Genomic DNA, 20,195 nt, shown 5'->3' on the forward strand with positions numbered 1-20,195 from the left:
CACGTGCTGCTCGAGCACAGGATTTGCTAGAGGTGGAGTCCGGTTCTCATCCCAAACGCCTCTCACGCTGCCCGGTGCAGCTTCATGTTTACACCAGGCTTGCTTTGGCCGTGTCTCTGCTGCTGTCGGGAGTTGCTCGGAGCAGCCATAAAAGCCAATAGGAAAAACCGCATCCTAGCAAGAACGGTCGAAGAACAACTGCTGGTTTTACTTCACCAGCCGCCCGTCTGAGGCTGGTGTCGGGGCTGGGCCCCGGTACCGGCGAGCAGTGTCCAGGCCTGGAGGCGAAGGGTCACGGAGCGAAGCCGCGGGCAACGCCGCGCGCGGATGCACCGGCGGCCTCTCCCGGAAGGGCCCTGAGAAGGCGCCCCTCCGCCCTGCCGGCGCTCCTGGCCCTGAAACGCTTCATTTTATCCCTCTCTCGTTACAAACCCGACGGATGACGCTGTCACCTCCCGGATGACGACTGTAAACAACAGGCCTGGGGGAGCCCCTCCTCGCCCGCCTGTGACGTCACGTCCCCTTCGCGGAGCCGCGGCGCTGCACCCCCTCCCGGCTGGGGCGGGGCTTGTGGCGGAAGTGACGCGCTACAGGCGCGCCCCAGAAGGCGCCCGCAGAACAGTTTCCTTGTGGCGGGGGTGAGATGGCGGCGCCCGGAGCCCCGGTTACCGTCACCGTCACCTACAGTAAGAGTCGCCCGAGGGAGGGTGGGGGGCCTGCCTCCAGCCGCTGCCGAGCCGAGGGCGGGCCGCGGCATTTCCCCCGGCCCTCCTTACCGCGAGCTGGCCCAGGTGCCTCGGCCCCCGCCGGGACTGTGCGGGTCGGGCCCCGGCTTCGGGGGGCTCCTCCCGGAGCCGCTCTCCCTGCCGCCCCCGCTCTCGGCGAACCTCGCCTCGGCCGTTAACGGTAGCTCGGCCCAGCGGGGTGGGCCTGTGGTGGCCCCGGCCCCAGGGCTAAGCGGGAAACGTGCCCGGCGGCCCGAAGCGTTGTGGGGGACGTGGGTGTGTGACTGCCTCTGGCGCCCGTGTGCCCGCGGCTGCAGCTCCGCAGAGCCTCGAGGAGACGGAAAATGCCGAGGCTGCCGGTGCCTGCGCGGGGCTGCGGCTGTCAGCTGGATGGCGGCAGCGTCCCCGGCCTCGCTGGGCCAGCGGCCGGGCCTGCCTCGGCCTCGGGAGGGCACGGCTCGCTGTCTGCTTAGCCTGGTGTCGGTGTTGGCTGCTACCGTAAGGTTTCACTTCTCTACTGGCCGCATATTCCCACTGTCTCCCTCACGCTGGATCACTTAAGCTGATCCAACAAAAGGAAAAAAAATAGCTTTTTCTGTATCAACAGGATGATCAAACTTGCTGCACAGGGGTAGACCTGCTGTAAGTATGGTGGGAACAGGTGACAAGCCTTACCTTGCCAGAGAGCACAGAGCAGAAGTCACTTTTGTGGGAGCAATCTTCATTTAGATGAAATAAATCACTGAAGTCAGCACTGTATGTTAAAAGCAGGTGCTGCCCAATGGGCTCTTGTTTGTTGAGTAAGCTTGAATGTTTGCGGTTAGTGAGATACAGGATTGCAACAGAAAGTGGTGGTTTCTTCAGTGTGGTAGTTGGGTGCTGACCTCATGAAATGAGTTACTCAAAAGCCAGCTGACATGACTGAGTTTTTTTACCTCGGGAAGAGAAATAGGAGGAGGGAAAAGAAGGTGGAAGGGAAGATGTGGTTAAGTCTGCAGATAAATATAAAAAGTTGCTGCAAAGAGGTAAGAATAGCCTGGACTCCACAGTTCTTAAAAATAAGATAGGAAATACCATGGTTAAATTTTGATTAAGTGGATCTAGGTGAGGCAGTAGGAGGAATGAGAAAGATAGTAAGGTATTAAATCAGCGAGGTATTCATCAGCTGATTTTTGTTAAAAAAACTTGTGGTTTTTTTATGGATTATTTTATAATTATTGAAAAATAAATTCTGCTTCTCTTCCTTTTGCACTATGTTGGTGATGTTCTTTCCACCTTTAGAGCTTATTGTTTATTTCTGCTTGCTCATTCGTGTTTTCAACCTGTTACTGTTGTATTTGATACAGTATTTTGTGAAAATGTTTCCTTTATTACCTATCAGTTTTATCTAAGAGTCTTTGGTGAGGACCTTTGTGGAATAATCTGTTTGAATCGTTATGATTCACGTGCTCATTGATGCCTTCAGAGAGGTCCATTTGATCGGAGGGGTCTTCATTTGCAAAGATGACAATAACTTAACAATATTAATGTATTTATCATTCCAGCTTCTTGCTGTTTGCCAACAGTCATCTTATCTAAGACTGTTTTTATCTTTCCAGTTGTTCTCTTATCTGGTAATTACTTTGTCATTAATAAATGGCAAATAGAAGGTATTGTTCATCTTGGACTTTTGCTATCTGATTTATACCTGTTGTTGTCAGATGCTGGTTTACTACTTAGCACATATGTTTTTATTAGCAGTTTTGCATGCATGAGTGAAAGTGGGGAATGGTAGAGAAATGGTAAGAAAGAGAATGGTAGTAGACCCATATGTATCACTTGACAATACGCGAGCAATTGAATTGACCTGTTTTTTAAATATATTTAGGCTTTTTTAAAAAAAAAAATATTTTGGAATTTTGCACTAGTGGTTACTTTAAAGTAGCATTATCATTTACTGAAGCAAACTGATAAGCTATGATACCGGTTCTTACCCGTGAGGTGTTTTTCAGGGTGATTTCACTCTGCTGTGAACTTACAGTAAAAATTTTTGTTATAGTCTGCCCAAAGTGGTACTCATAATTTGTAATTAAAACTGTTTCTATTGCTAGGCAAACTTCAACTGTTCTTTCCCATTTGCTGTTTGTTTTTTCTCTCCGCTGCTGACAGGCACAGCCCTTACACAAAGCAGCTGTACATATCAAAACAACCTTTTGAAATATATTGAGTTTAAGACCTAATGTGTTTTTTTTCCCAAAACAAATTGGGAAGAAGGTCTGTTTATGGAAAATGCTTGGGGGAGAGTTTGTATAATGTGATTTTGAGCTTAAAACCATTTTGGAATTAAGAAATGTTGTTGGAGCTTGCAAGTTTTTGAGGCTACAATGTCACTTGTCATGTGACTCTGGGAGGCTGGAACATTTTAAAATCGATGTTTCTAGCACTCTTCTTTGTAAAAGATATGTGCACTTCAAATTAGTGGCATGAGAATAGTTTTCTTTCTGGTATTTGTTAAGGAGTTCTTTCTTCCTGCAAAGTAAAAAATGCCTGTCTTGATTTCCCTTGCAGCCAATGGTGGCCGATTCCAGTGGGTGGTTTCAGATTGACAGGCCTTAAGTGTGTGGGAGCAGGTTATAGAAAGGGTCTATTGCAAAGCAGAGATTAATAGACATACTCCTTTTTTCTGAGAACTTCCTGCTGTTTGTGTGCAGGTAATCCTAGGGAGTCTGAATAGGATGCTCCATAAGTGGAAGGTGACAATATAGGCTGAGACTTCTCAAAGTGGTCAATGCTGCCTATCAGCAGTGTTATGGGGAGACGTAATTTTTGGACTGTCAGAATTCTCTCAGGTGGCTGGTAGAGGGGAGACAGGGTAGACATTGATCACTTGCTTCTCATATATGAGGAACAGGGAGCAAAGGAAGTGATAAATTATCTCAGATGCCCGAAGACTCATGGCATTAAAAGTTCCTACAAGTAGGAAATGGAATACATCAGGAAGGTGTGGGCTTTCATGCTTTAGCTTGTGGGATGTCTGGATGCCGTCTGTACTCTTAAAAAGAGGTGGGCAATAATATTTAGCAGGAGCATTATGCCAGTAGAATATGCCTGATCAAACTCTTCAGGTTATTAGAATGTCAAACAAAATTTTCAGCTAAGTCACTCCAAGAGGAAGGAAATGCAATAGAATCCTTTGATTGAAAATTATGATTGTACATGAGAATCAGTGATTTGAGAACTTTCTGCATTAATGGAAATAAATATTACAAACTGATTCCCTGTAATATTTTCTAGGTAACAATAAGTATTACTGTTACTCTGTTTTGTGTTAGGTAATGAAAAACACAGTATTCAGGTTGCTTCTCAACAAGAAAATGGTGAACCTACACTACAAGACATGGCTGTACTTGTTGAACAAGTCACTGGCGTTCCAGTTCCTTTTCAGAAACTGATATACAAAGGTACCTTATAAATCTGTCAATGTTTTTTTATAGATGATACCTTTCATCTTAGTCACTTCCAAGTGTCCGTGTTTTGAATGTCTTCAAAAAGACATTTTTATGCCAGGGAGTATATTTTAGCTGGTTTTCTTCCTCTCTTGTTTTCCATTTAGGGAAGTCTCTGAAAGAATTGGAACAACCATTGTCAGTACTTGGTGTTAAAAATGGTTGCAAAGTCATGTTGATTGGGAAAAGGGTAAGTGTTGCTTTTGGACTTTTTTTTTTTCCCTTAAATTTTCCTTAAATTATCGTCATTTCTGTCAGGGATCCAGCAGCTGAACACAGAAACAGGTTACAGCGTAAATCCAATCTTGTATAGCTACCCACAAAGTTGAGTGTACTGCAAATAACTTGCAGTTTCTACATTTCTGAAATTACGTTATTGACTGACTTCTGCCGTACATTATTGACAAAATTCTGTTGTTCTATTGACAAAAATCTGTTGCGTATTAGTGCTCATGAACCTTCTGTGCACTGATGACCTTATCTGCTCATCTTATTTTTCTGGTTTTTGTTTTGGTTTTGTTTTTTTTTATTTAAAGAAGCTGTAGCTGTTGAGTCTGCTGGGTTTTTTCTAGTGAAATGACTTGTGGCTGGCTTTGCCAGGTAGAGGACAAGGTAGTATCTTGTGATATAAATGCTACCTCTACTTTAAAGATGCTAAGCTAACAAAAATTCCTTTTTCCCATCAAATTAATCTCATTTAATGTGTTTATATACATTGCTGCTTTGGCTGCATTTGTAATTGAGCTTTGGAAGAAGCTTATTTGATAGGTATTCAAATATGGAAAGAATAACCACAGTATAGCACGTTATTTTAAATCAGCAGAAGCCTTTATGTCTGTATCACCACTGTTGCTGCTTTTTAGCTGCATAGTGTCTCTATTTGTTCCATAATTGTGAATGTTGTACTTTTGAATACACAGAATAGTCCAGAAGAAGAGGCTGAATTAAAGAAGTTAAAAGATTTGGAGAAGTCAGTGGAACAAATAGCTAATAAGTTAGAGGAAGTTAATAAAGAGTTCACAAGTATCCAGAAGGTATGTCAGTTTTGTATCATTTTATATCTTTGCAAAACAGTTTTGTAGGTACATATGTTTAAAAAAAAATGCTGTTTAAAGGTTTTGAGGAGTCAGTAATAGGCTGCCCCTCCTAACTGTCCAAGGGTCCTGTAAAATTCTTACTGAATTTCAAATGCTATATATGAGTTTGCAAAATAGAGACATGGCACTGTTTGGAAAAAGGTAAATATTGTTGCATATTGGATAAATTATATTCTTTAGATCTGGGAAAACATAAAGAGTTCTCTCAAAGTCCAAAGGAGAATGTCTGTTACTTGTTTAATCTTTTAAGTAAACCTAGCACATCTTAAATTTAGCATTTCAAGGATTGATAGAATACAAATTGAGATTGGAGTCCCTGTCATACTTGAAATTACAGAAATGGTAAAAGATGTTTTCTGCTGTGGTGGCTTGACAGATTTTTCTAAGATGAATGTTCTGGAAGGTATGGAATAATTTTGTCTTTCATTCCCTCTTGTTCCTTCTCAGGGATTTTTAGCAAAGGATCTCCAAGCAGAAGCGCTAAAACAGCTGGACAAGAGGATAAAAGGAACTGCAGAGCAGTTCATGAAGATCCTGGAACAGATTGATGCCATTGTAAGTAAATAACCACAGAAGAGGGTCAAATCCCAACAGAAACTTATTGTTAAGAATATATCTATCTTGTAATTTATTTGATATTTTAAAATACTAAAAAAAAAAATTTAAGTTTGAAAATTAGTTAATTGGTTTGCTCATTTTTTCTTTAATATCCAGCTCTTGCCCCTGTATGTCTCCAAAAGACTACTTGGCAGCATCTATTTCTAAAAGGTGACATTAATGCCTGTGTATGCATCCCCATTCTACAGAAGAGCTTCATTTGGGGCAGCAGCCTGTTAAGACTACATGAAATGGGTATCCTTTACTCAAGTTTTACCCTTTTAGTTTGTCTTGGCAAATTTTCATGTTAAACTTCATGGTAACAGTAAAGGTCTGGGAAAAAACCCAAATACACTATGTATTCTATTTTGCACAAGAACAAGGAGGTCCTGAAGACTGAAGAATTTTCTGGCCAGTCATATGTGGACTGACAGTACTTTTATTTGTGATGCCTGTGTATTGAGGACTGGATTCTTTTTTTGGAATGTACTGGGGTATATCCAAGTGCTTCACAGTCATTAATGGATCATAACCTTATAGCATATTTCCGGAGCATAATATATATCTTCTTGTATCATGTAGTAGCTGAGAGCTAGGTGAGAATAAGCGACTTGTGCAGAGATAAATAGAAGATTATAGCAGCTAGGGTATTTCCTTATTCTGTTTTTCTGTCTGCTGGTAATTCTCTGTAAACTTCATTATATAATTACGTTGCATTTCATGATAATAATATCCTGCTCTGAAGGAAAAATGCTGCTTTTCTGCAGTAGTGATGTCTTTGGGTCTACTCCTTTGCACAGTGACCCTTCATGGGATTGTTCAGAAAGATTCCATGCAAATGCCTATAACTGTGAACCAAATGTCGTTTAATTGATGGACGCTTTGAAGAAGTTCAGCAGCAGACTAAATCATAGAGTAGTAATTTGAATTGGCCATCATCAAATGCTATACAATATGGATGTGTTCCTAGGAATGGTGGGGAGCTTATTAACTTATTTCTTCCTTTCATACTGTACACCTTTAATAGTAAATTAGCCTTTGCTGTTTGTTATAGCCAACAGTTCTTAAATACTTCTTATTAAATTGTACTATGCAAAGTATTTTAAAGTCTTAAAATGTCTCTTTCCCTTTCTGCTTTATATAGAGGAAAATACTTTGCTGACAGTTCTTGAATGCTGTTAGACATACAGACTTCGTATAACTGATTCCCTGTCTGAAGTGGCAGATGTACTATGTGTTATCATGAAAATAGCAATAAGGTGATAACTGTTTCATTTGGATGGGATTAAAGCTTATTTCTGATCCCTTCAATTTCTGATACTAAGTCCTATTCAGAAAAAAGTCAGTACTTGTATGCTTGTGTACAGTTCTGCAACCCAGCAAGCAGCCTTGAAGAACCCTTTTCACTGCTTCCTAATTAATCCAAGTTGAGTTTCCCAAGTTTACTTTTGATTCTGGTACTTTTTGCATGGCTTAAACAGAAAGCATGCTATTATCTATCTCCTTATCCAAAATACTCTATAAATAGTACTGGACAAGGTACTTCTAGGTTTAGTACAAGATTTTAGAAGACTTATAACCTGGTGACATCATGTTTAGATTTAGAAAATAATGGAGTCCCTGTGCCTCAGTTTTGTTTCTTGTGGAAGTGGAGCAGCCAGAGCTAAAACTAATTATAATTAGCATCTTTTAATATTTGTAATAGTTTTTTGTTACTTTGTTGTATAAGAGCCCATTACGTTGACAAGCCTCATGTTTTTAAAGCAAGAAATAAGTATGGGGTTTTATTACCAGTGACTGAAGTTCCGTTACACATACCAAAGTCCATATTTATTTCTTTTAATATACAAAGGCGGCTGTGGTTTTTGTCATGAAAACTGAACTTCTGTGAAACTTCTGTGCAATCTTGCAGATGAGGTACATGTAGTTGGGTGGAATCTTTACATAAAATGTAGCTGTTCAGTGTACTGGTATTAAACCAGATCAGATGAACAGGCCACCAACTTCCTGAGGTATTACTTAGCTGTACTGTAGTTCTGCAACACACAGAGGTAGCAACACAGGACAGTAATGAGGCATGTATATGAACAATAAATGGGTTCCACTGAAGTAAAAAGTGGTAAATAGAAGTGCAAAGCAGAAGAGCATAAAGCTTCCAGGCAGTATTTTATCTGTATCTCAGAATTGTTTTATACAGTATTTAGTATTCTTTTTGTTAGCCAAGTAATAAGCAAGTTCTGACAAGTGTCTTGAATACTGTTGACCATATAGATATTCTATTGATTCAATCAACAGCATGTTAAAAAAAGATAATGGAAAAAAAAGTGACTGAGTGAGCTGTTTTCTGCTAAGACACAAGAATGGATGCATTGTAGAAGTGAAGCATACAGCAAGCTCACACTATAAATGTTCCCGTTTGTTTCTTTGGCAGAATTGTTGCGAAAGCTCTTTAAAGTGTTTTGGCTGTCATATATTGTTTGGATCAATCAAAAACATCCAGCTTGATACAAAATGAGATTTCTATGGTTATAGAGAGCTAAGGGTGAGAAGCCTGCATATTGTTTTATATCTGTTCTAGGGCTGTCACCCTCTTACTGTTAGCAGACAAGCTCATTAATTAGAGGAGCTGAGTTTGGAACTAATACTCCTTTTTACTAGACTCCATGTGTTCAACAGCTATGAATTTAAAAGAAGTGATTTAGGAAGTGGAGAAGTAGGTCGGTAGTCATACAGTATTGGAGTGGGAGAGAAAAAATACAGTGTTGTCACTGCCAGAGGTGTGATAGTCTTGAAGGGATGCTTTTGGGTAGAGTAGCTGTAGCTTAAACATTTTAACATTAAATGTGTTTAAATAGCTACTGCTTCCACAGCAGGAAGGGTGGAGGGATCTTATGAGCATCTTACAAATTTTTGTATGCTGTGACACAGTGAGATGGTCCCATAAGCCACAGATCTTTGAAATTTTCTTCTAGAGGAACACAACTTGAGTCGTGTTCAACAGTTGAAGATTTGTGTGTGTGCATCACCAGAAATGCCATTTATTTCAGCAGTTAAGACATTTGGTACAGGAGTAAAAGTCAAGGTACACTACTTAGTACAAATCTCAGTGAGTAGAACACAGAAAATCCTTGACCTGATCATCTGGCACAGTTTTTTAAATAACTGAAAAGCTTTTTCAAGAAAAAAAGGAAAGCTTTTCTGAGATCAATAGGAAAAATTAAATCCATGGTCATGACACTATGTACTTCCTGTGGGCCTGCTCTAATTTACATGAAGTCTGTTGCCAGTATTGCAATCTGAGAGATTACTTTGTTCTCATGATGATTTCTTATTAAATGGCAGATTTGTAATCTAGAAAGACAACATTCCAGAGAACAGATTGTTCTAACAACTGAAAAAAAAGCTTTCTCTTCTGAAATACCAGTCACTGATTTTGTTTACATAAATTCACGATAAAATCATCTGTCAAATTGCATGTATCAGTATTGAGGACGTTGATAAGACTTCTGACTCATAATTATGTTCTGGTGGCCCATCCTCCTTTCTTGAGGATTTTTTTTGGTTATAATTCCTCCGTAGAACTTACTTAAATTTCTGTACTGTTCTGATGATCTGGGAAGTTTTTTCACTTAAAATAAGTTAAGAACTTATTACTAAACCTTTGAATTTATCTGGATAAATAAACATTTGATAAACATGTCTTATTATAATTCTTAAATCTCTTAGCATGAATCATAAACATAAAAGCAAAGCTTCAGGGGAAATTTTTTCTAAAGCACAAGGAGCATGAAAATACTATCATGTCTCAGTGAGGGCAGAGCACTTAGTTACCACTTCTGCATTCAGAAAACCTATTGACAAATGCTGCTGTTTAATAGGTGCTTTTAAAGAAGCTGCTCAGATGTCTACTTAGATGAAGAATATTCAATGTCAACATAATGTGCTTACCCAATTTACCAATTTATTTAGCAATAACTTTAAAAAAAGTGAAGGGCTGGTGGTCAATAAAAACTAGACACCAAAATACTATACATTGGTTTGGATTTCTAAAAGAAACTAATGAAAAAGCTTCTTGTTAGATGGATGGGGTGTCAGCAAAAAATCCTTGTTTGCAACTGATTAGCATTGGTGCCATGTGTAGCAGAGTGGTTTTTATATTTTTTAAGCAATTTGATAACAAACCAAAAATGTTTCTAGCTATTATTGCTAGTGACTGCTAGTGTAGGAGATTGCCTATTTGAAGAACGATGTCGATTTTGGTTCTGATAAGATAGTAAAAAATAATAAATTTGACTAGCATTTGTTTTGTTTATTAACTGACTACACTGCTATAAAGTAGATTCAGGCATTAGCTATTACCTACTGGGGTCTATGGTTTGGGAAATAAGATATAACCAAAGAGGAGAACAAAGATGTGGTGGTAACACTAAGCTTAAAATCGTTGTTGGAAGCACTTCCAAAACAAACAGAACTTGAGCAGAGCTGAAGGTGATGTTCTTTGGCAAAGGGAGGTGGTTTTACTAGGAGATCATCTGCGAGAAGGGTAAGAAATGACAAAAGAGCCTGTATTTCTTAAGAAGCAGTGCTCAGGAGAGAGGGATGCTGGGTTTGTAGTTAAAAGAACACTCAAGAATAGAGAGGATCTAGAGGCAGGAAAATGCACACACACAAATTTATTACTGTGTAAATGGTGCTTGGTTTTAAGGATTTCTTCTATAAAGCATGAGTGTTGTGCATACAAAAGATGAATCTTCGAGGATGTAACGTGTGTGTCTCTGCAGTGCATCTTGTCAGTGTATCTGCAGGGTGACAACTCTTGAAGAGATGTGGTTAAGCAACTCTGAATTCAGGGGTGTGGGGTGGGAGATAGCCACTGGTAACAGGGGGCCTTGGGCTCTCTTTCTGGGTGGATGGGGGGAGGATAAAGAACCTGTGCCCAGGAGTTCTACAGAAGTTGCTGGGGTGAAGCCAGCACTGCATCACTCGAAAGTTTAAGACCATACAGACCAAGGAGTGTGAGACTTGAGCAGAGTTTTGTCACAGGGAAAGTGCAATGCAAAGAGGAGACCTGCTATAAAAGTAAGAATATGCTGTGCAGTAGAAAACCATATACTAATCCATACTACTGCTCTGCAAGCAATGCTAGCACCAAAACGTAGATTTGGCAAGAGTTTTGCATAAGCACTGCCTAGGCTTAAGCTACTCCTTCTTTAATTAAATTTGATTTTAATTAAATATTGAAATGTTATTGTGACTTAAGGTTTATTGCCAGCTTCACCTGTTAAACCCTGAATAGTTGGACAACGTATTCCTGGAGAGGAGACGTAAGCTGACTAAGGTAAAAGAGAGAGACTGTGAGATTTAATTTGATGTTAAGATTTGTAAACTTTACTAATTTGATTGCAAAACACCTTTTAAGCAGCTTGATAAGTTAGTACATTTAGGCCTTCCAATTCCATGTCTCTGCCAAGGGGATTACAAGGTGTGATTTTTTTTTTTTTTTAATTTTTTTTTTTGTTAAAATCAGCTATGGAGGTGTGCAAGCAAACACAGGCATTTGCACGCACAGATGTAATTTAAAAGAGCAATTTTGAGAAATGTTGTCAAAAACAGAAATAGTGTGAATGTTTTCTCTATACTCAGATTTCAAAGTTTTCTCCAGTTACCAATATCTGTTTTAGAAACAGACTTTTTGTGGTAAACCCAGCTGGAGTTCCCTGTCTTCTACTGAAAGTTAACTTAGGCCTATTCTGGTGATAGAAAATTGTTTGTTAATTTGCTATTTCAGATTGGTAGGAATTCTTGCATAGGCCAGAATCTCTTTCAGAAAGTACAGCCTCAAATAAGTACTCAACAAAGGGAGATGGGCAGTATGACTGAGCTAATGCATAATTTAATTTTTAATTTGATAATTAAGAAATTCCAAGTCATGGAAAATTTCAAGGCATAAAAGAATTTCTGTGACAATGAGATAACACCTTCATTTTCTGGTAAGATTCAGCCATTAATAATTAGGCCTAACCCATCTTTGTTATTTCCAGCTATTACATATATGGAGTCAAAATAGTATGCATCAAATACTCTCTTTATGTTAGCTGTTTCTTGTCATATTTTGTTAATTTTAAAAAGTGAATTGTGTTGTTGAAAACTAAGGGAAAATCAGGAATGTTTTCTCGTGTGGTTGTAGGGTCCTATGTCTAAGGTCCCTTAGAATACTTTGTATAACTTTATAATATTTTTTAAACTTTTTTTTCCCCATGACAACTATAAATATTTCGAATGCCGCCTTTTTTATTTGTGAACTAGAACTGGTGTTTGAAGAGAATTCACCCACAGCTTTAAACTAACTTCTCAATTGTTTTGTACTGTCTTTGGAGCATTCAGTTTCTGAAAGAAAGCATGTAATACAGTCTTTTCACAGTGTCCTTTTTATTGGGAGGAGACATGTGGGTTTACAGTGAGCAAGGGCTTATTGCAGTACACAGTACTAGAGAATACACTTTGTAAAGAGCAAAGTAGCTTCCAAAATGAACAACTGAAGAAAAGCTGTGCTTTGGAAAATGGACATGTGCCACGTGTAAAAAGGAGTTTTCATTTTAGGCAGACCGTTGTTGAAAATGTAGTAACAGCTTCTGAACCTATCTTGTACTGTAAATCCAAGGACGTAAGGTGACATTACATAAAGAAGAAAGTGACCAGCATAGAACAGGCTCCTGTAGGAGGTTTTACGTTGTGCATGACATATTCTTGGAGTTAACCTGGTAGCTTACTTTCAAAGCTACTTCTACTCCTCTTTCTCACAAAATAAGAGGACTTGGAAAGGATAGATAGATAGATGATGGAACGCATCTTAGGACAAACTGAAGAGTGTTTGGTATTAAGAGGATTAACATCAATTTAAAAAAACAAAACGAACAAACAACGTAACTTTCAGTTTTTAGCTGTTTCTGTCCCTGTTTGTAAGATAACACTACACCAGTTTGCATTTGGAAGAGTATCTCCCTCAATCTGCATACTCTCTTGTGCCTGTGATATTGATGATCGTTTTTCCACCTGAAATAAATATGTCCAGTTTCTGGTTCTGTTTTAGGAGGTGCAGTCTGACATGAAAGCTCTCTGCAAGGGAGATAACCTTTTCTGATCTCGAAGGGAAGTGTTAAAATTTGATATGAGTTTTACACAGCTTAAAAATGCTGCTGTTTGGGAAAACTGATAACTGGAGTGACAGAAAAGCTGGAACTACAGGAACAGAAGATTCTTTCTTACTCATGTTCCAAAAGCAAACTTACAAAATAAACGGAAAAAACTGACCCTGGGAAGAGGTTAGTGTAGTAGTAGTTACTCCCATTTCCAACTTTCACACTCTCCTAGGAGAAAAAAAGCAGCATTGTGTATTCCATCTTCCAGCTGAGTGTATAAAGAGTGAGAGGTATTTTAAACCAGAAGTTTATGTAGCAGTAAAATGTAAGAATGTGTCCCAGCTTGCTCTGTTGCATGCCCTTTTTCTCCTCACCCACGGTGCTGGGAACATGTGCTAAGCCTGGTGATTATTATTTCTTTGTCTGATACCACTTACAGTGTGCTAATTACTGCACAAATACTGGAGCAGTGTGATCCCTGAACTTCCTGGGATCTCGGTGATGCCTATAGTTTCACTTCCCATGATGGTCTGTTTCTTAGTGTGGAGTCTTGCATATTTTTAACTCCTATATTAGGTTGTGCGCAAGACTCTTACATTTAAGACCATGTATGTTTGGCTGGGCACTAAAAGAAAAGAGCAATTTTTTTTATATTGTTATCAAAGATTATGTATCTAAACCTCCCAGTGGGGCTTGCATTTTAGCTGAAACGAAACAGAGGGTAGTATAGGGAAGCCTCTATTTTTTGATATGGAGTTAGGGCAGAAAATAAAAGGTATACCAGTGAGAAAGTCCAAGATTTTTACGCATTTTCAACAGTGAGAGCATAATGTTTCTAAGAATGTTCACATAAACTTTACGTGATGATAATCATCTGTTTTACCTGTTTCAAAAAACCATCATAAACCTGAACATCATTCCCCACCAACACCCAATTTCACACTGCTCCAAAAGGACAAAGCATATTACGTTTGCTATGATGATATACGTGAATATGTTGGGCGGTAAGAGTATGGAAAATTATGCAGTTTAAATTAAATTAAAAGCTGTTGGCGTGTAACACTTCACATCTGTTCCCTTCCATGAGTAGATTGCAGAGAAGTTCAGATGTACAGCTTAAACAGACTGGCAGTGCCTGCATTACTGATTATATGTTCTTATGATGGCAAGTGATTGAGTTAATGTGGTTGTAAGAAATTAATTAATCTTACAGTCTCTGAAAAAATCTGAAGTTGAAGATCACCCTAACAGTTAACATAAGCCACAGTAGACAACAGCAGTGTATGCAGTTATTGCTGTATGTTACCTAAAGACACATGGTAAATTTGCTAGCTCAGTTCTTTGTAGTCAGCATGCTGTATCTCAGACTTACTGAATTTATGACTTCTTCTTTTAAATTCTTTCTTGTGTAATCATCCTTACTGAACAGGCATGGCATTTTCAGGATGCTTGTTAAGAGGATTCTTTGATACATTCAGTTTTTGCTGTAAGTTTAATATGTTAATTTCAACATTAAGCTGCATCAACTTGTTTATTTTACTGCAGAATCTGCCAGAGAATTTCAGTGATTGCAAACTGAAAAAGAAGGGATTGGTGAAAAGAGTTCAGGTGAGTATTTTTTTGTTTTCCATTAATGCTGGGTACTTGTATACCAAGAGTTTGTGAAAATGAGAGCTGTTCAGAGCTTAGATTTTTTCAGTGTTTGTTCTTACGTTGGTATTTCTTATGATGTCCCTTTAAGAGGTATTTAATAGCTTTATAAAACGTTATACAAAAAATACAGATTTTTATAGTTCATGCTATCTTCAGATAATGTTTGCAATTTACATTAGTGGTTGGCCTTACGGCGAAAAGTAATTCTGATATCTTCTAAAGAAAACGGGATGATTCCTCTTTTCCCATATCTCAGTGGGCTGGAGTGATGAATGAGGAGGTCTGGGCACAAAGATGCGGTCAACTGTAACTCCTGCTGGACCTTGGTAGGGGTGTTCTTTGGAAAATTTAGTTTCTATTGCAATGTACCAACTTTCTGTGGAGAGTCTCTAAAGTAAAATCTGTACATAAGAGCAGCTGTGCTGGGAGTGGGTTTTTTAATTGCTTTGCCATTGTATGATGCTTACAAATTCCTAGGCGTTGTTTCCTTAGAAACCTTGAACTGAAGGTTTGTTACTAACTACTGGAAATTGTCCTTCTTCCCTCCTCCCCCAAAAGCCAAGCTTCCATAAATGAATGCTAATGCTACTCATATTACTGCTTTTATTTGTATTACACTAGCTTCAGTCACAGGTTAGACTCGTGAAAATTATTTGTTAAAGTATCTTGCATTCAGATATGAGGAAGCCTTACCAAGAAGTACTTCATAGTAGAAATGGTTTTTATTATAGCTTTAGGGACAAAGGCCTTTGTGCTCTGTAGTAGAGGTAAGTTCAGGTAATGCAAATTGAAATGAAGATGTTTGCTGGTGTAGCTATGTTATATGGGGCTTTGAACATGCTCTTGATTCCATGTGCCTAACCAAAGCAGCAGAAGTTTATAATACAGGTATGGCTATAACCGTCATGGCAAGCTACTAGAGCTCCACTCTTGGGTGAAGTTATTGCAGAAATAAGTGAGGTTTTGTATAAGAACTGCTGTTAAAGCATAAACCAGACTCTGTTGAGCAGAGATCAGAATTATTGTTGTGCTTTTATAGGCACAGTGTTCTGCAACTGTAGGTTATGAACCCTTTGAGGACTGCAGAGGAATCTAAGGGGTTTCAGATCAGAGCAGTCAACAACAATTTGTTTTTCCAGAGCAAGAAAACTATGTCAAGTTATGCTTATTACTTTTAGGTGTTCATGAAGGCGAGGGGGAGCTATTAACTGCCTTCTGTTGCTGGCAATCACATATCTGAGAGATACACAGACAGATATAAAATGCTTGCAGCCAGCAACTGCAATTGTTACCACCTTGACTTTTTCATCCCTCAAGTCCTTACAGAAGTGAGTTGTTGCCGGCTCAAGGGATTGGTTGAAGACAGATGATTCAAAGCAGTGTGATGGTTGAGAAACATTCACCTGGCACAAGTTTGCTGCTCTAGAGGGAAGGAAGTTTCTTAATGTAATTTTAATGTAAATAACATTAAATATCTGGTTTGACTGTTAAAGTCTAGTGCAGACATAGCAAAACTGAGTGCAAGACGTGTATAGATAGTGGGAGAGTCTGCTCAGAAACTACAATGTACTCACATACATTGGAATTGGCCTAAAAGAATTTTTTGGCTTAAAGTGCTGATGCATTGTGCTGTGTACAGCACAAGCAAAGTAACCAGTGGCTGCTGGCTCTTAATTGCTGTGTGTGGGTTGCTATACTTGTAAGAACTTGTGGGCAGGTTCTAAGGAAGCTTAAGGTGCTGTGGACTGCCCTGTTTGGAAAGGAGCCTTCTGTCTTTTGAGGCACACCAGCTGCTTACTGATAAAGTTCATGTTGCCCTGTAGTCCTGAGAAATAGAAGAGGCATTGGTTTAATGAAAACTTGTTTTAGATTTGACTGAGTAGGTTTGTTGCTCCCACCCTCGGCTACAGAAGTACGTGTTTTAGAAAGGAGTTTGAAATTCATGTTGCAAACTGAAGCGCTAACTTGTCTGAACCTTTATGATCCTTACTGTTGTTTATGAACTTAGGATTAACTCAAGTACTTCAGTGGCAGGGCTGGTGAGGATGGGCAGTCACGTTGTTGCCGTATCAAATACCATGCTTCTGTGGGATTTTGAGTAAACAAAATTGTGAATAAGCTATTATTAAAACTGAACTGGAAGATGGTTGTTGAGTTGGCTGCTTCAAATTAGTAATGGAAACTGCAGTTCCTGTTCTTAAGAAGCATCTACCATTGCTGTAATTGCGTCCCCAATAACATTTGTTTCTTATTCTCAGGTTTTTCTTGCCCAGTGTGATACTATTGAAGGAAATATTGGTCAAGAAATGGACAAGCTACAGTCAAAGAATTTGGCACTGGCAGAATGAGGCATTGCCCTACGTAATTAGGAAACATAATTGCTCTATGAGCAAGAGGAAAAGTTTGCTCTTTGTTTTGGAGCATGTATTCAGCCTTTTTTTTTTTTTTTTTTTAAGCCCAGTCTGTTAGACTGGTACTAGTCAATCATTTCTTGCTGATTGTCTTGTTTGCCGCTCGGTTAGACCTATTATTTTGAAAAGAAAATCCTTCCTGAAGAATTGCAGAAATAATCTTTGTGGTGAATTGTTAATGTATCTTTATGGACGAATGTCGAATGTTTAGACTAAGTTACAGAGTTTGCAGTGATGGGCAATTTTTTCTGATATGTCTTTGAATTTATTTGCAGCTCAAATCAAAGAAGGTCTGTAATCGTACAAGTGCCGCAAGTTGCAATTGTAGGACTTCAGCTTGATTGAAAAAGGCAAACTGAGACAACATCTGTGAAAGTCGAACATTGTAGTAGACAGTTCAGAGCAATAAAAAACCCCCTACACATTTGTATCTAATTAATGTTTGTATGCATTTATAAATATAAGAAAGCTTGACTATAAGGGAGTCGTACCTATTTTAGCCTTAAATTGTCATAATAAATGGCATGTACTGTAACATGTATGGTACTTAATTTTGAGTGGTGCTTTAAGTTGTTACTGAGCTCCTTGATACATATGTATGTTTTTTACATAGGTTTCTGATGTACTGTGTTTTTTATAGATTATTCTTATTTTTATTGTTTGTGTTCTGTCTTGAGTTATGGTGGGAAATGAAATAAGATTACTCATGCTGCTCATATACCAAGGGTTCAGTTCAAGCAAGGTATAACTAAGGAACTATTTTGAAAATTTTTTTAATAATTTTTTTCTGATTTCACTGAATTCATGATGCTATATTTAATGGAAAATTGCAGTGATTGTTTCTAGTCTGTTAAGGTAATCAGTGAATTTTTATAACATGTTACAAAGTGACACAATTTTATTTTAGCAATGCCATGCGACTGAGGATCATGACTGATTCTTGCAGTCAGATACATGCCATGCTTAGCCTTCTCTGTTAGGTGAAAAATAAGCTTTTGCAGGATAATAACTGTCAGCAGGTGCAGCCAGCTTTTGCAGTTGTTGGTCAGAGCCCATAGCTAACATACCTATAGTGGGAGTTGCTTTTTCAGTGGTGCTTCTGGTCTGTAGGTCAGTTACACACACAGTGGCTGGTGAAGTATTGACTGGTAAGGAGCCTGTTTCTGTGGGGAAAGAAAAGCTCTTTTGTCTCAAATGAGTCAGACTGAGGATGTTTAGAAATGACCCTTAGGTAGTGAGTCTTTATACGTATGTGACTGTTCTAAGATTAGCTGTCCTTTCAAGATAAAAATAGGAAATGTGTGTAAAAAAAAAAAAAAAAAGTTGTAGTAAATTAAAAACCTTAAATAATACCTAAAGTAGTATTATTAAAGTATTATCTTTGATGTTGGTAATTGGAGGAGCATTTCTTTAGTGAAAAATGCCATTGGACAAAGGAGATGATAGCCCTGCATTAGAAGGGGTCACTTTTATTCTAAAAATGCCTTTTGACCATACCAAGATTGGAGTTGCCATATTTTTTACTGTTAACCAGTTTCTTCAAGGTTGTATTTTTTCCATATGCAACTCTTCTCAGCATCTATGGAGGATTTTAAGGTCTAAACTCCTAGGAAGCTTGTCTATCATGTTAGGAAATGGTATGTTTGGTAGGACTGTGGGTATTTTTTCCTAGGCTACTTAATCTGGGCATGCTGCACTTTTCCAGCACTTTAAGGTTAGGAGGAAGAAGAGTTGGTTGTAGCCATTTTTGTGGAGCCCTACCTAGCTTGGTGCTGCTTCTGGACCACATTCAGCTGACTCTTAAAACACCAGCAACACTGTTGCCTAATTCAGGGGATGCAAAATTACGCACTTTCCTGTGATGGAAAGGATCCTCACCCTCTCAAATGTAAGTCCTCTAATGCATTGAACTTTCACAGGTGCATGTATAATAAGCAAAGCATCCTCTTGTGCCCATGAAGAGAACTGGGAGCTGTGGTCATGGCTAGGACTGTGTCTGTTTCTGTTGCTCCTTCATATTTTCCTCCCTTGGGCAAGAACGCTAAGGCTATAGGCAGACATCATCTTCCTAGCGCTCCTTCCCAGAAACTGCTGCTTCTTGAGATGTGCTTGTGTGAGTATATGCTCAGCCTTGTCTCAAAGCCAGATGGATTAACTTTAAGATGTTCCGTAGTAGATCTTTTGATAACTGGTAGTTTGAAGCAAAGAGAGTGATGATGAACCTCTTCCCACCAGCACATCTGGATTCAGCAAAGGGTGGGTGTCCTGAGCTGCAGTTACCTTAGGGTGGTAACTCCTGGTATCAGAGTGTTTGGTTTCTAGGACAAAAGTATGTGTATGAAGACAAACTTTTGCAGTATAAAATTTTTTGTCTTCCAAATATAAAAATGAGTTGATTCGTTTTGGAAAATGATGGTTGTGTTTAGAGTTAGCTAAGATTTAGAGTGGATTGACTTTTATACTTAGTTTTGAAAGAGGAGCCCTACGCTTCATTTTTTTTAAATAGCCTTACATTTCAGTAGAAGCAAACTTCTGTGCTTTTGCAAAGTGCAGCAGACTACAATTGTAGGATGAAGGGAAAGGAAGAGGAGATTTTAAATATTCTTCAGAATTTGCAAAGGTAAACATAGATCTCAATCAACCTTGAGATATATTCTCACTGATCCCATAGTCTAGGTGTACTGTGATACCTATTTTGCTACTGAATCATTTCCCCACCCCAACCATCTGCCCTGATCATGTCAAAAGAGAAGTGACTCTCTTTTGCCTTAGTTGCACTTACCCATTGTCTTCCTCCAGTTGCTGTATTGCTCTGGCTGTGTTTACACACCTGGGATTTGCCATCCGGGCAAAATGTCTTACCACAAAGTTTGTCTTCTATGAAAATGGAAATCGAATCACACACTTCCCTGCACCCCTTTCTTCCCCCAGCTCCCTATCAGCTGTTGTGTGAGATGAACCAAGCCCGATGCTCAGGGAGCCGCGGAGCTGTGGGATGGCTTGCTCTCTGGGAGCAGCGTAAAATGCGCTGCTTGTAGCGGCATCCTCTGTGACCAGGTAATGTTGCTGTAAACCTGGAATAACGCTT

The 20,195-nt window shown here is 39.0% G+C and overlaps 1 protein-coding gene across 1 annotated transcript; it reads left to right on the forward strand.

Annotated features, from left to right (window-relative positions):
- Window positions 1-643: 643 nt before the first annotated feature.
- On the forward strand, window positions 644-17,143 carry BAG1 (BAG cochaperone 1). Its single transcript, XM_059815293.1, has 7 exons — window positions 644-686; window positions 4,037-4,165; window positions 4,318-4,400; window positions 5,131-5,244; window positions 5,755-5,862; window positions 14,589-14,651; window positions 16,955-17,143. The coding sequence occupies exons 1-7, from the start codon at window positions 644-646 to the stop codon at window positions 17,042-17,044; spliced, it is 630 nt and encodes a 209-aa protein (XP_059671276.1). The 3' UTR covers window positions 17,045-17,143.
- Window positions 17,144-20,195: the final 3,052 nt, after the last annotated feature.

This window comes from Gavia stellata, chromosome 3 (genome assembly GCF_030936135.1).
Source record: "Gavia stellata isolate bGavSte3 chromosome 3, bGavSte3.hap2, whole genome shotgun sequence".
Lineage (NCBI taxonomy): Eukaryota > Metazoa > Chordata > Aves > Gaviiformes > Gaviidae > Gavia > Gavia stellata.

Excerpts from the sequence above, each read along its gene's own strand:
- BAG1 (XM_059815293.1), top strand. The coding sequence starts at position 644 with ATGGCGGCGCCCGGAGCCCCGGTTACCGTCACCGTCACCTACA. Across the intron at positions 687-4,036 it reads TACCGTCACCGTCACCTACA|GTAATGAAAAACACAGTATT; the intron begins GTAAGAGTCGCC and ends GTTTTGTGTTAG. Across the intron at positions 4,401-5,130 it reads TCATGTTGATTGGGAAAAGG|AATAGTCCAGAAGAAGAGGC; the intron begins GTAAGTGTTGCT and ends TTGAATACACAG.